Source organism: Astyanax mexicanus, unplaced genomic scaffold (genome assembly GCF_023375975.1).
Source record: "Astyanax mexicanus isolate ESR-SI-001 unplaced genomic scaffold, AstMex3_surface scaffold_31, whole genome shotgun sequence".
Classification (NCBI taxonomy): Eukaryota; Metazoa; Chordata; class Actinopteri; order Characiformes; family Acestrorhamphidae; genus Astyanax; species Astyanax mexicanus.
The window spans coordinates 5,322,269-5,339,413 of record NW_026040041.1 but is presented as its reverse complement, the minus strand read 5'-3'; the positions used below and the strand labels follow the sequence as shown (position 1 = coordinate 5,339,413).

General features: G+C 35.6%; 1 protein-coding gene across 1 annotated transcript; it reads right to left on the bottom strand.

Moving 5' to 3' along the window:
- Positions 1-8,027: 8,027 nt before the first annotated feature.
- Positions 8,028-16,310, bottom strand: LOC111188435 (zinc-alpha-2-glycoprotein-like). The gene is made up of 5 exons (XM_049472735.1): positions 16,172-16,310; positions 11,178-11,447; positions 10,470-10,823; positions 9,888-10,172; positions 8,028-8,101 (listed from the first exon to the last, which is right to left on the bottom strand). The coding sequence occupies exons 1-5, from the start codon at positions 16,230-16,232 to the stop codon at positions 8,028-8,030; spliced, it is 1,044 nt and encodes a 347-aa protein (XP_049328692.1). The 5' UTR covers positions 16,233-16,310.
- Between the last annotated feature and the right edge of the window lie 835 nt (positions 16,311-17,145).

Genomic DNA, 17,145 nt, shown 5'->3' with positions numbered 1-17,145 from the left:
ACTGGAGTTTAAGAGTTTTTAAAAATAATTTCTACAGTAGTGAATCATTTAATGTTGTTCTGTTTTGAGGAAATAAGAATCATTTTCTGTTTAAACATTAATAAACATGTATAAACTTTATTTTATAATCAAAGTTTATTCTAATCATAATTCCACACTCACAATTAGTTTTTTTGTGTAGTATAGCTGTTATCATTACTGCTCCTGTAATCTGATCATGTAGTGAGCTGATGCTGAATGAAAGTACAACCAGATCATATTTAAAAGCTGTTTAACTGGAGTTTAAAAGCTTTATATTATTCTGCAGCAATGAATCATTTTATGTTGTGCTTTGTTGAGAAAAGAAGATTCAATTGTAGTGTAAAATTGGGTAAAAAAAAAAGGTTTATAAACTCTGACTTATTACCTGACACACCCAGAATATTTAAGTGGTAATGCACTGTTAAGAGATTTTGTAACGCTGAATTATATATATATATATATATGCAGTGCATATGTTTATTTGTTATGATATCATGTTAAACCATACAGTGAGTGAACTAAACTCTGTCTCTAAAAATTAGTGATTCGAAGATCTCAGAAGTGATGAATTTAAGGATATCACTTTTTTAATACTTGTTTTGCAATAAGTCTTCCTCATCAATGTTGCTTTTATATTAAAGTTTAAGTAGTATATTTAAGCTTTTTTCACGCTGATTCCAGAAAATGTAGAGAAACAATCTGTTACCCTGTTGTGGAAAGGAGGACTCAAAAGCATAGTTTTTTTTTAGATGTATAAATTTATTAATGTATATAATAAAGGCACACAAGGTTAAACTCCCACCCACAGGGATTGTGAGCCAGTTTGATACCAAGGCACCACTGGAGCTGGGTGAGTTGAGCACTGAAATGGCACCTTAAAAGGGCACCTTAAAATAAGAGCAAAGAAAACTTGCCCCAAAAAAGTGAAAAACAGAGCTGTCACAGACAGGTTCTTTAACGTGGAGCTTTGAATTTGTCTGCGTTTGGCTTTTGTGGTCTTTTTTGCCTGGTTTTACTTTCTTTTCTGTGCCCTTTATCTTGTCGTGTCTTGTCACCAGCTGTTACTGGTCACTCCTCTACAAAGGTGCGACAGAGAACTGAGGTTTCACTGGGTCTTTATACTGTGTCACACAGCTGAGCCTAGTCAGCAGGGCATACTGAGTCTTTTGTCCCAGACCAACCAGCTCTGCCACTTTGCTGGACACTGGCGGTATAGGTTGCCTTCTTACACATTGCACAACAAAATCCAGACTTTAAAAATAATAATAATAATATTTACACAATTTACACACAAATTAATACAATTTACACACATTACACACAAATTAATACAATTTACACAATTTTATGGCAAGGCAAGATTAAAGAGCTCAACACTAGACCTCTTTACTGGATTCCAGTTTGTATAATTCCAGGTTTTTGATTCACAACACAGAAATTTCAGTGCTTAAGGCCCAAAACTGACAGCTTAGTAAACCCAAGTACCAAACCCACAACACTGTCTTTAATAACACCATGCTCTAACACTGAGTGATTAAAACTAGTTTCAGCTTCAAAAAGCACAGACTTTCAGTAGTGGTGTGGAACGGTCTGTAAGAGTAAACTACAGTTTGGACTGTGTGGTTAATAGTACATCTTATCCATTGGGTGGCTGTTTATTGGCAGCAGGATCTTCAGGTGAACTAATAGCAGGACCTTCAGGTGGATTGGGGTAACAGGACCTTCAGGTGGACTGATAGCAGGACCTGTAGGTGGATTGGCAGAAGAACAGAACAGAACAGATCTTTAATACTGTATTTAGAGATCTTCCATAAGATGAAAGGAGCTCCTTCTTACTTCTGATTAAATAAAGATCAGATCTTATCCAAGCATATGAACTGAATGTTTAGATACATCAGTAATTTGATCTAGATTACTAAACTACATACAGTCATCTGAAAAAGTTTGGGCACCCCTATTAATCTTAATCATTTTTAGTTCTAAATATTTGGGTGTATGAACAGCCATTTCAGTTTGATATATCTAATAACTGATGGACACAGTAACATTTCAGGATTTAAATGAGGTTTATTGTACTAACAGAAAATGTGCAATATGCATTAAACCAAAATTTGACCGGTGCAAAAGTATGGGCACCCTTATCATTTTATTGATTTGAATACTCCTAACTACTTTTTACTGACTTACTGAAGCACAAAACTGGTTTGGTAACCTCATTGAGCTTTGAACTTCATAGCCAGGTGTATCCAATCATGAGAAAAGGTATTTAAGGTGGCCAATTGCAAGTTGTTCTCCTATTTGAATCTCCTCTGAAGAGTGGCATCATGGACTCATCAAAACAACTCTCAAATGATCTAAAAACAAAGATTGTTCAACATAGTTGTTCAGGGGAAGGATACAAAAAGTTGTCTCAGAGATTTAACCTGTCAGTTTCCACTGTGAGGAACATAGTAAGGAAATGGAAGAGCACAGGGACAGTTCTTGTTAAGCCCAGAAGTGGCAGGCCAAGAAAAATATCAGAAAGGCAGAGAAGAAGAATGGTGAGAACAGTCAAGGACAATCCACAGACCACCTCCAAAGAGCTGCAGCATCATCTTGCTGCAGATGGAGTCACTGTGCATCGGTCAACAATACAGCGCACTTTGCACAAGGAGAAGCTGTATGGAAGAGTGATGCAAAAGAAGCCATATCTGCAAGAACGCTTTTGCATACCTCAGGCGACTCTGTTTGTGGCGTGCTTGCAGAAATGGCTTCTTTCACATATATATATAGTACAGTACAGGCCACACCTTCTCTTTTTCAATGTGTTTTCTTTATTTTAATGACTATTTACATTGTAGATTCTCACTGATGGCATCAAAACTATAAATGAACATGTGGAGTTTTATCTACTTAACAAAAAAAGGTGAAATAACTAAAAACTAGTTTCTTCAAAATAGCCCCCTTTTGCTCTGATTACTGCTTTGCACATTCTTGGCATCATTATCTCATTGAGCTTCAAGAGGTGGCCACCTGAAATAAAAAGTTTTCCAACAGTCTTGAAGGAAGGAGTTCCCAGAGGTGTTTATTAGCACTTGTTGAGAATCTACAATGTAAATAGTCATGACCTGTACTATACATGTATCTAAACATTCACCATGGGGAGTGGTCCAGCATAGCTCATAGCTCATAGCTGCCACTATAAGCGGGAGGTCGCAGGTTTGAACCCCCGCTCATGCAATTTCCCAATCACCACAGTTTTCCAGGTATGGCGGAAAGTGGGAATGGAAAGTATTCAGACCCCTTAAAAATGTTCACTCTTTGTTTCATTGCAGCCATTTGCTAAAATAAAAAAAACTTTACTTTGCCATTGGCTGCCGGCGCTCAGAGGAAGCAATTAGTCTTGCTCTCTCTGGGTGGGTACAGTACAGTAGATGGCGCTCTTTCCCCTCATCACTCCTAGGGTGATGTGGATCAGCACAAGGCTGCGTCTGTGAGCTGATGTATCAGAACCGAGTCGCTGCGCTTTCCTCCGAGTGTTAGCGTTGTGATGCTACTCAGTAATGCTGCATCAGCAGCAGTTCAAAAAGAGGCGGAGTCTGACTTCACATGTATCGGAGGAGGCTTCCTGGTGTTGGGGCATCACTAGCGATGGGGGAAGTCCTAGTGAGTGTGATGGGTAATTGGCTGAGCAAAATTGGGGAGAAAATGGGAAAAAAAACACGAGGGCGAGTAACACAAAAATAACGCAAAAGTTACTTTTACTGGTAACTAGTTACTTTTATAGTGGAGTAACTCAGTTAGTAACTCTTCTTTGGAGAAGTAACTAGTAACTATAACTAATTACTTTTTTAAATGAACGTGCCCAACACTGCCCACAAGCAACAAATGATGGGCGACTCGTTGCGTTAAAGTGTGAACGCAGGGTTAGAAGGGAAACATGGCGACGCCCTTGTTCACTTCGATGTATGCATCCTTTCTAGTGTCGCTTAATGCACCTTATAGTCCGCAAAATACGGTAATAATATTATAATTATAATATAATTAAAATAATTATACATAATACTTCTCTGAGATGTATCATGAAGTGGTAAATAAATTCCCACCTAGAGAGTTTATCACCGTCTTCATCAGTCCTGGTCCTGATCACCATCGACGATCATGTATCCGTGAGGAAGGCAGGGTGGAGGTAGGCATCGACAGGTATCCGTGAGGAAGGCAGGGTGGAGTCTGGACCAGGACTGAAGTGCACTAGTGCATCGTCTCCATTGCAGAGTGAACTTCTGCTGAATCTGCAGAATATTACAGAATAAATGCACCAACTCACATTTCCACTTATTCATCCTGTTTTAAACAACACACAAATTCATTGGCATAGGAACCGGGTGGAACAGAAATAGGTGAATTTGTCCCCCCAGGGACAGGTGATAAGTAGTGCCTGGTTTTCTCCACAAATGCTACTTAGAATTAACGCCAAAAAGTTCAATCTTCATCTCTTCAGACCAGAGAATCTTATTTCTCATAGTCCGGGAGTCCTTCATGTGTTTTTTGCAAACTTTCATATGTCTTGCACTTTCTCCCATCTCCCATCTCCTGCATCTCTGTAGCTCAGTCACAGTGCTCTTTTGTTCTTCTTTACCACTTTCATCAAGGCTCTTCAACACAATTACTCAGTTCAAGGTCTAGGAAGAGTTCTTATCATCCTAAACTTCTTCCATTGAAGGATTATGGAGGCCACTGTGCTCTTAGAAAGCTTTAGTGCTGCAGAAATTATGTTCCTCACCACAGTTCTGTCTCTGAGCTCCTCGAGCAGTTCCTTCCACCTCCTGACTCTCATTTTCTCTGATGCACTATGAGCTGTGAGGTCTTATATAGACAGGTGAGTGTCTTTCCTAATCAAGTCCAATCAGTTAATTAAACACAGCTATAGACTCCAAAGAAGGTTAACATTAATGTTATGTCTGATTTGATGTTACAGAATAATGTGAACACAAAGGTTTAGTGAAAGGGCGTTGCTGTGATTCTGGTTAAAGAAGGAAGGCGGCGGGTTATCAGGGGATGCTGCACACAACTACATCATTACAATTAATGAAGTCAACACTGCATAGGAATACATGGGTAACATAATATAATTTTATATTTTTATTTGCACTGTAAAAAAAACAAATACCCATTCTGCAAGTATATACTCATAGTAGTGAAAACAAATGTTGGCATTTAAGGGGTTTCTTTTAACAGTGCAAAACAGCATATATTTGGAATATAACCACATATTGTAAAATAATTAGTGCAAAAAAGGTAGAATGCCACAAGTGAAAAGCTCCAAAGTTTGTTTGGGACCAGACTCAGGTCACTTCCTCTAGCTGGTCTCGATCCGGTTCTTTTTATCTGCACCCGAGTGAGATTACACACCTGTTTTCACACCTGCTCAATCAAGGGTACAAAGGGTACAAACCAACCAGAGTCCATGCTGGTGTGAAAATACTCTTACTTGCCAGGACTGGACAGCTAAACTCCAACATGTACTGTAACTTTCTGAAGCAGAGCATGATCCCCTCCCTTCAAAAACTGTCACATTGCAAACCCAAACACTTTTCCAAGATGACTCCAAGTGCCGTGCTGAGGAAGCTGAAGGTAAAGATGATGGACTGGCCAAGTACAGAATACAGGCAGTGTGTCCCAATTCAGGGGCTGCATCCTTTGAAGGACGTGGTGTACGAAGGTGTGTCTTTTGAAGGATGGGTAGGCGGTGGGCGATGGCAGTACTGAAATGGGACAGTCTACCCTGAGTCAGAGCTGAGAAATGAGCCAGAGATTTTGATTCTAGTTTTGCTTAGTACACACACAAACAAATATATTTGTATTATTTAGTTTATGTAAATAAATATATAAGTATTTATATATGTACAACATAACTACAACATATAACAAACATGATACAAAATTTAGCAACTAAATAATACTGAATCTTGGGATACTGTAGGCTGTGAAGGATACACCCGGTGGATCTTTTGTTTCTGAGGAAAAGAAGGCTGCATTCGTCGGCCGCATTCGAAGGAGTCTTCAAAATGGGACAGCCTAGTCGCACCACGGTGACGTAATCGGCCTTCAAATGAGTCCTTCAAAGGATGCAGCCCCTGAATTGGGACACACTGAATATCTCTAGAACTAAATACATTTGAGCACCTGTGGGGCATCCTCCAGCAGAAGGTGGAGGAACACATGGCGTCTAACATCCACCAGCTCTTTAATGTCATCAGAGGAGTTTAACCCTTGTGTGGTGTTCATATTTTTGTTACTCGTTTACTTTGTTACTTTTATTTAATTCAGCAAAATTAAGCAATTCTACATTAAAATGCTTTACACATGCTTGCTTCACCTAAATTGCAAGCAATATAAACAGCTTACATGGTTAATATTTGCCCTTTACCTTTCTTATGTTACATTTCTTTTAAAAAGTGCTACTCTTTTTTTTATTAGTTTTTTAATAAAATGTAAAAGAAAATGAATTAAACTCAAGATATGAGTAGAAAATTTGTTTAGTTTCAAATTTGCAAATGAAGCAATGTTTATCAGCCCTTGGCCAAACTTATTGTATGTAATATAAATGTGTAGGGGGGGGGGTGTACAGTGTGTGTTTATCGAAAATGTGTTTTGATTTATGTTGAGCCAATGATTTTGAGTTAGAAAAAATATTTTTTTTCTATCATTTGATGAAAAATTAAAACACCACACAAGGGTTAAGAGGAATCCAATAGACCAGGGGTCACTAATAGGCGGACCGCGGTCCGGGTCCTGACCCAAACATTGTCCAATCCAGACCCAAATCGATAAACTACTGAGAAGGATTTAATTCTGACGGTGTTTATTTAAAGCGGCGGAGCGTTTATTGTCTTTATGGTTTACGTGCTTTACAGCGCAGTAAACTCACAGACCAATCATGTGTGCTGTAAGATCACCAAACGCTCTCCTCTACCAATCAGATCTGTGCAAATGCGAGAGGACGGAGCCACACAGGCGAAGCAGGCGGTGAGAAATGGGAGAATAAAGCGAGAAAAGCTAATACAGATGGTGCGCACCAGAAAAAACTCTCTCTGCTCCTAAAACAACCCTACCTCAAAACTAAGGCAGCCCCCAGGGGACAAAAAGCATTTGTTTTGTCTTTCAGTTGTTGATAAAACACTGACAGAACTACTATTGGCTTCTTCAGTATACAGTATATAATACTGAATCATAAGTTAAAAATGATGACGGTCCGGACCTTAGCCTGGCAAAATTTTCTCTAACTGGACCGTACTAAATTCTAATTAAATACCCCTGCAACAGAGGAATCCAATAGCAACCTGTGCAGCTTCGGTAAACTCCATGCCGTTTAAGACATTTAAGGCAAACAATGCTAGATAATAATGGTGGCCACACAAAATATTGACACTTTGGGCAAAATTTCTTCATGTTCTCTGTGAGGTTCACTCACTTGTGTTCGAGATATTTAGATATTAATGGAGGACATTAAATCTATACTTTTAAACATAAGTTGCACACTGACACCTTTAAGTTTAAGTTCTATAGTACTATTTCCCATGAAACGATAAAATATTTGCAGAAATTTGAGGGGTCTAATCTTGTTCTTTTGTGAGATACTGTATATTGGTCATGTATAAAATGTGTATTTCACAGAATCCTGAAATACAATCCCACCTACCTTTGAGCACACTGTCACTGCTGGTCAAAGGTAACACACAATGACTCCCTGTACCTGTTAAACCAGAAAAAACATCACAGGACAAAACTAACATCACAGGAAGCACAGGAAGTAGTGTAGCAGGCTTACAATAAAGCAGAACTACTTACGATTTCTTCTTTTCTTTATCAGAGCATAGATAATCATAGAACACAGGACCACCATTATAAGCACAGAGACCAAAAATGCTCCAATAATAAGGGCCTCAGGGCCTCTCTCTATAAGAAAACACACAATAAAAAGAAAGCACCAGTAAAACTGACTGATGATATCATATACTGATCTTCTACTCATACACACTGGTGACTTTAGACTGATGCTCCATCACTCTGGAACAGGATACATCTCGACTCATCAGATCTTCACATGGTAAAGCTCTTACTTTCACAATTAAACAACATATTAAACAACTCTTAGTTCTAGTGCTGTTTTTCTACCACTTTTTATCAAGCGTTTAAGTGATCGCAGATCTCCATCATTCAAGATTTTTTTCCAATCACATTCCTTCCTGGAAGATGATCATCCCCCACTGTCCTTCCATTGTTTAATAATAATGCGATAAACAGTTCTTAACCTGATTTTTATCTTAACACCTTTCCACAACTACAGGATGAGTCTGTCTTTCCACATGATTGTTTAATGAACTAATGAGAAGCTACTCCCTGCATCAGTTAGGGTTAAATTTAAACTTGTTGCAGCTGAAACATATTAATCACCCATGCAGTAATTATTATCCAATGGGAGGCTCTTACCTATTTGCTTAGTTAAATCTAGGTGGTGTATATAATAATGCTGAATATGTTACATATATATTATAGAACATACAGATTCACCATAGTAAAAGAAAACTAATTAGTGAAGCAAATTTTTAAATTATACTTCAACTTAAAACCCTGAAAAATATATACTTAATTATACTTAAAACATATTGAGAAATGTCTAAGTATGCTGTAAATATAGTGTGTTTAAATAAATGAACTACTATGAAGTACACTTTTAGTTTAATGTAATACAATATACTTCTACAGTACTTATTTCCAAATATACTTTTGTACATTTTAGTTACAGTAGTTCACTTAAAATACAATGTATCATGTAACTTTTTAGAAAATAAATTAAATTACTACATTTATAAAATTTTAAGTATATTTGTAACAGGATAAAAATTGTAGGACAGTATATTAAAATATATCTTTATATCCAATGAAGTATAATAGAAGTGTGCTACTTACAAAAGACAGGAACAAGAAGTATATTTGTACTCTAATGTAAATAGATCACATATATGGAACATCACATTTTTAATATACCTGGTGTATAATACTTAGTGATACAGTTGTAATACTCATTATTAAATGTATTATTTTACTGTAAGAAAACATGGGGTTAAATACATGAAGTAGTTTAAACGTTACTTATATTTAAAACAGTGTCATTTTAGTACAGTTAATTACACTTAGCACAATTTACTTAAGATTTTTCTACTATTTTTTTTAAATAAGTACAAAGAAAAGTTGATCCATTTTATCACTCTTTAAATATACTGATTAATAATAATGTGGCTATAAGATCACTTTAGTGCACTATAGCATAATAATGCTTAATATACTTTAATCTACTTTTTTTTTAACTAGGAAAAGGTTACTAATAAACTTAAACCCAAACTTTGTCCGTGAAAAAGTAATTAATAGATACTTGGTTATTGTTGTTTTGTGTTTATTATCATTTTAATGGACATCAGTGTGTAAATAAAAAATGATATTTTATTAATAGTACCTAAAATAGTCTACCTGAGTCTTGTTATAAAAATACATTTTATAAATAATTATTTTATTCCTATTTTAAACCCCTTTTTTACCCAATATAAAAGGCTAATTACCCCACCCACTCTTTAGGGCTCGTACTAACACTATTAATGCCCCCAACTCTAAGGAGCTATAGACACCTGTATCACCAGCATCACAATGGGAGTGATGAGGGATGAGAGCGCCACCTACTGTCCCCATCCTCATTAGAAGGGTCCTCATCATCAACACAGGACATCTTTAATCATCTGCTTATTTTACTGCACTGTAATGTACAGAAGTTCTGTATGTTTAAAGGATCATATTATAATAATATGTCAATGATGTAGGATTATATTTACCCCCTTGTTTAATTAATGTTTCTGTGAGGGTTCTGTGAGACACGTAACAGTGGTACTGGTCTTCATCATCTTCCTGTATCTCCACACTCTTCCTCAGCTGGTAGGTTTCATCATCATTGGGTCTGACTCCAGAAGATGTGATCAGATGATCAGGAATTTCAGTGGTGAACTTCCTCAGACTCATCTTCACGTCTTTGGGGTAGAATCCCGTGGCCATGCAGGTCAGGATCCGCTTTCCTGAGTCTTTTACAGATTTCATTGCAAATATATGAACATCAGGTGGAGCTAAAGAGAGAAATGGAGCAACATTTCAGTTTAGCCTTCAAACAGATAAAAATATAACAGTTCATATCACTCAACAAATTATTATATTGTTTTATATTTCCTGACACTTCTGTCCTCTATGATGCAGCAACTTTGCAATTTTCCCCACTGTAGAATTAATAAAGGATTATTTTATTTTATCTCATCTTATTTTAGTAATAATAATAGTAAGAAGAAGAAGAAGGAATCTAAATCAGATTGCTCTTTGAACAGTAGAGTAATGGTGATAAAACTAATAAAAAGCATCCAGATACTCACTGTTACTCTGTGTGATGTCAGTAGTTTTGTAGTGTAAATACATCTTCAGCATCTCCTCACACTGATCACATTTCCTAACAGCATTAAAGATTTTATTCCACGTCTCCTCCCTCTCTCTGTTCTTCTTCTCCTCCCTCTCTCTGTTCTTCTCCTCCTCCCTCTCTCTGTTCTTCTTCTCCTCCCTCTCTCTGTTCTTCTTCTCCTCCGGGGTTATCCAGGATTTAGAGGTGCAGTTAAACTGAATCAGATCTTCTCCATCATAACCGAATTCATTAATACTGTTTAATACAGTCAGAGATCCATCAGAACTCTGTTCACCCTCACAGCCGTGCCTCCACTGAAGAACATGAACACCTGAAGAACAGACAGAAAATTACAACCACTATCTCTGAGTTCCTTAAGTTTTCATGATGCTGTTTGTTCACTAGTGTTCACTAATAAACCACTGAGACTTTCACAGAACAGCTGTATTTATACTGAGACTAAATTACACACAGCTGGATTAACTCTATTAACTCATTAAGTTTAGATTTCTGAAGGCTGTGAAATAATTTTACTGGATTTTATTTAGGGGGTTCAGAGTAAATACTTTTGCACATAAAAATTGTGAAAACCATTTATTATTTTCCTTCCACTTCACAAATATGTGCTACTTTGTGTTATTATACAATATTTAAGCGGAAAATAAGCAAAAACAGTGTTTCTTACCTGACTGAGAGTGTCCAGACTCACTCATATGAATGTAGAGGAGCATAATTAACAGTTGTCTGTCATACTGCAGTTTCTCAGTGCTGATTATCCAGTCAGATTCTGAAATGTTGTTCAGCCAGTTCTGTTTAGCAGTTCTGGGTTTATCTGAGCTGCTGTTGTAGAAATCTATCTGTGTGTAGTTCAGCAGAGTTTCAGCAGTGCAGTCGTAGAGATGAGAAGAAGAGGTTTTAGACTGCATGGTGTAGAGATATAACAGAGAGTGTTTATCTGTAGAAATCAGAAGAAAAAGACAGGGTGTTGAGGAACGTCCAATATATAAAGGATAGTAACTTAAATAAACACTTAAATAAAGCTTTCATTTGTGTAAACAGAGCAACCGTATTTAACACCTGAAGTACTCATTTTGCTATTTATAGGTATATGGCTGAAATTTCAGACCTCAATTAATGTAAAGAAAACAAGTTTTAAGAGTTCAGAAATCAATATTTGGTGGAATAATCCTGGTTTTAATCACAGTTTTCATGCATTTTGGCATCATGTTCTCCTCCACCAGTCTTACATACTGCTTTTGGATAACTTTATTTCACTCCTGGTGCAATACATAAAATAACTAATCTCACTAATAAATGAATCTCACAATTTGTTGTGATTAATCACAATTAATTGCATTTTTTTTAACTCTAATAATGGACACCTAAACATAAAACAAAAGAATTACTTTAAGATATTCACAGTGGGATTTAATTAAAAATATTAAATATATTAAATATAAAATATTTTTGTAGAAAAAAAATTGGTTGTTAAACATTCAAACAACCAACAACCAAACAAACAGTCTAACACAATTATATTAGAAAGCCAAAACAAAACATCAACAGCAAAAAAAGTAAATTACTTTATTTTATCTTTTTCTGAGAAAAGTGAAAAGTTTCAATTTTTTCATATTTTTGATCTGTTTTCACTACACAACTGGTTGCGACCAGCTTTAGCACCAGGGATTGGACTGGGTTTGCTGTCTGAATGGATTTGGATTGTTGACCAATTAATGTGACCAAAATACAACCCCACTCTCTTACTTTACCAAGTTGTGGTAAAATCACTTTCAGTCTAGGTTCTTCTGATTGATATGTGCTACCTGGGGTGCTACACACTCAAAGTTTTTAATGTTTTCATGTGTTTTTACTGAGAATTTAGTTTTTTTTCTTGTGTGTTATTCAATCTAAGATTAGTGACAGGGCAACACAAAATAAAAGAACTATCTAGCTCCCAGATTAGCACCCATTCCACCAGTAGAGAAATTATATTTACAAATCATACAAACTGCATATCAGCTTTTATTAAAATGTCCTGTTATATGTTTTTTTTTTAAGGTTTGGGACTTAATCGGATTATCTCTCCAAACCTGCTCTAATTCATATGAGAGATTGTTCTTGGTTAAGATTTTGATATGAACCATATGTGCATTATGATATTGTACATGCCAGTGTGTTTAAAGGTGAATTTAAGTTATGTTTGTTATGTAGCTCTGGTACTTGTGTTGGTGTTAAAACACTGTTCAGAAATGTCCTGCAGCTTCAGATCTGGTCTCGCTGGAATGTGCGGTTAGTTTGTGCCAGATTTAAACTCGAGCTCAGAGATGAGAGCAGAGCGAATAGCAATAATAACATTAACTGTACTGCTGTACAATCAGTTTATTATGGGAACATACCAGCAGGGTTTAGGATAACTAATGTTCATATATGAACTGTTGTTAGAAAACATTCTGAAACACTCAGCAGTATACAATACTGTGCAAAAGTTTTAGACACCTAAGCAAATGACACTAATCCATTTATCTCAGCGATATGAGTGTTTTTACATAAAAGCACCACATATGATTTAAACAGATGAAAATAAACATAAATACATTAAAACGTAACAAGGAATTCTCATTTTTAACTAAGTATGATTTATCCTGTGAAACAAGCTGAAGAACAAAGTGTAGAGATTCCAGATTTCTCCTGGATGCTCCTCAGCCAGCGTGTGTTTATTATGTTCACATTTACCAAAATGTACCAAACCGGGTGTTGATTAATATGATGAGAAATAACTCTATTAAACTCAGATAAGGAGAAGAGATTAGGAGGTGTTGTTTTAAGGAAAACTTTTAGCTTTTTGTAAAATTGCTGCCAAATCGATAAACTACTGAGAAGGATTTAATTCTGACAGCGTTCATTTAAAGCAGAGGAACGTTTATTGTCTTTATGGTTTACGTGCTTTACAGCGCAGTAAACCCACAGACCAATCACGTGTGCTGTAAGATCAAACGCTCTCCTCTGCCAATCAGACCTGTGTAGATGCGAGAGGGCGGAGCCACACAGGAGAAGCAGGCGATAAGAAGTCGGAGAATAAAGCGAGAAAAGATGAGAATACATATGGTGCGCACCAGAAAAAGAAATTAAAATACTACATTTATAAAACATACTAGTGTTACTTGGAGGAATTAAAGAGAAACAACCGAGACAATAGCCCTCAGGAGACATATAAAGCATTAACAACTTCCTCCATCAGTTTTACCCACAACATAATAAAGTCTGATACAGTAATAATATTAAATAATATAAAAATGCTGTTTTTAAACAAAGCTGATATTTTGGCCTAGTTCAGCAAACATTTCTCCATATATTTTATGATTTGTCATTCATGTAATTATCATGACAGGCAGTTGCAAATCTAATATAAATAAAATTAAATAGAATAAATATAGCATTTTGAAACAAAGTTAATATACAGATTCACATTATTAGACTCAATGAGTTCAGGGTGTTTCCATTTATTCTATGATAGGTTGATAATGTAATTATTGTGACAGACCTATTTAAAACAATACATATTGTTGGAATATACTAGTATATGTAGTTTGTCATTTGTTGATGACATAAAACACTGACATAACTACTATAGGCTTCTTCAGTATACAGTATATAATACTGAATCATAACACAAGTTAAAAATGGCGACCGTCTTGACCTTGGCCTGGCCACATTTTCTCTAAATGGACCAAACTGAATTCTGATGAAATACCCCTAGTGTTTGGGGATAGAATGAGCTTTTTGTTCATAGCAGATGTGTTTTCACCATCCTCCCTTATTCTTCCCATAATACTGAGTTACTCATGACTTAAGAATGTCTAACTGGAACAGACTTCCCCCATCTCTCCCATCTCTGTGGGAGAAGTTGCTGCTCTTTGAGACTGTAGAGAGACTGAGAGTAAGTCCTAAATGAATGGGGCTGAATGGAGCTAATCAGCTAAAAACACAAATTAAAAATAGTAACTAACTTCTCATCCAAAATATTACTTTAATTTTAGACAGTATAATAATGTATTTCACTAAACAATTAAATAAAACGTACCTTTATATTATATTTTTCTACATTAAACAGGTTTTATGTAATATAGATGCTAGCATTTCTGCTACTGTAATCTGATCATGTAGAGAGTTGATGCTGAATAAAGGTACAGCCAGATCATATTTAAAAGCTGTAAAACTGGATTTTAAAAGCTTTTTTTAAATAATTTCTGATGTTGTTTTGTGTTGAGGAAATAAGAATAATTTTTTGTTTAAACATTATTAAACATGTATAAACTTAAATTTTATAACCCAGGTTTGCGTAGTATAGATGCTATCATTACTGCTACTGTGATCTGATTAGTTGGTGGTCACTGCAAATGACATTATGTATACTTGCACTTAACTTAACACAGATTGAGACCTATTGTCCATCAGAATAGACATTTATCAGCCAATCCAACAGTAATTTAGCCCTGCGCTTTGCACTGCAAAAGTTACACAGAATAAAAAGACGTTAAAGATCTTATCTTCCAAAATCCACATTCACTTGATTACTTGCTCTTTACTTAGTGTTTTGTGTGTCTTCCAGAGCTAACTCTAGAGCTGAATCTATTAAATGTAATGGGAACCTATGCTAAGCTAACGCCTTTAAATGTAAATGGAGCCAAGGCTAAGCTAACGCCATTGAATATAAAGAAAAACTATCCTAAGCTAACGCCATACAATTTAACGGTAGCCGAGGCTAAGTTAACTCTATTGAATGTAATCTAAGCTAATGCTGTAAAATGTAATGGGAACCTAAGCTAAATTATGGGTTAACTTTATCTAGCACTCAGTACTGTATCTTTATAACTAAAGCTGTGTCTCTGAAAACATTTTTAGAGCTGTAAAATTTTATTGTGGGGTGGGGGGGAAGGCAGCAGGTAGGCGGTCTCTGCTGCAGTGCTGTTAGCCGATCAGAGGCGATATATTTGTATTTATGAATATTCATGAGAAAGAGCCAAAACCTGTCTTTCTTCAGAGACCACTCATTCAGCGAACTAAAGCAGGGCTAAAAAAAACACCAGAGAAGCTCACAAGGCAAAAAGTACATATTAATTGTATTTATTTATTAATTGGATATTCATTTTTGAGTACATTACATACATTATATATATATATATATATATATATATATATATATATATATATATATATATATATATTTCTTTTTTTTCCATCACTGGAATATAATTCAGGTCTGAAAGGGTTAAAAGCTGTTTAACTGGAGTTTAACAGATTTTTATAATAATTTCTGCAGCAGTAAAACAGCTGATGTTGTTCTGTGTTGAGGAAATAAGATTAATTTTCAGAGTAAAACTGATTAAACGTTTATAAACTCTGATTTTGCTCAGTTTCTCCATATGAACCGATTCTTTTCAGACTCACTGTAGAGCGCTTTCTAGTGTCTGACACACCCAAAATTCTCTAGTGGTATTTCTGCACTGTTGGTGATTATAACAGTGCAAATATATATAAATAATAAATAAATAAGCATATATATACACGTATTTATTTATCATGATGTCAAGTAAAATGCTACAGTCTGTGTAAAGTAAACTCTCTGTCTCTCTCTGAAAGTTAAAAGTTAAATAAACTCTAAAACAGATTAAAACTCACCTCCAGTCACGATCAGGAGAAAGCTGAACAGCAGAAGAGCTGTGATAGATCTCATCATCATCTTCTCGCATTATTATAAACACAGAAATAAACCATTTATCCGGGATAGATAACTCTGGGAGAAAGAGATCCTCTAGCCTTGAACACAGAAACGAGTCGATTCTATGATTCGGCTCTTTTAAGTGAGCAGGAGTCGGTTGAACTGGAGTGAACTGATTCATTTCATTGCAACTGGTTGAAACTGATGCGACAGTTTTTCAACATTAAAGTATTTCTCAATCTCACAGCCAAACCACAGATAAATCACTACCCAGTAATATATAAAGTATTATATATCATATATTTAGTGTGTAAATTGAGCTTTAAATGGATTTATCTAATAATAAACAGAAGAACATAAAATGTAAAATAGAAAAAGTTAAATTATTTGTGGTTTACTGTAATTCCACAAATGTTATTATAAGTCACTGTAATACATACAGGGATTTATTACCTTAGTTACAGTGATTTAGCTAATTTCTAACATATTATGGGATATAATTACCTTTTTATTTATAGTAGAGTATAGAGAGACTCCCCACTCCGTATCTGACCCGTTATACCGCAAATCCACCGCTAACCGCTAGAGGGAGCCCGCGAGTGAGTCCTAAATGAATAGGAGTGAATGGAGCTAATCGGCTAAAACACAAATTAAAAATAGTACCTAACTATTTATCCGAAATATATTTTAATATTTAGAAAGTATAATAAAGTATTTCACTCAGAAATGAAAGAAAACGTACCTGTATATTTATATTTTTCTACAGTAAACGAGTTTTACTTACTATAGACGCTAGCATTTCTGCTACTGTAATCTGAACATATAGTGAGATGATGCTGATGCTGAATTAAAGTACAGCCAGATCATATTTAAAAGCTGTTTAACTGGAGTTTAAAAGCTTTACATTATTTCTGCAGCAGTGAATCATTTTATG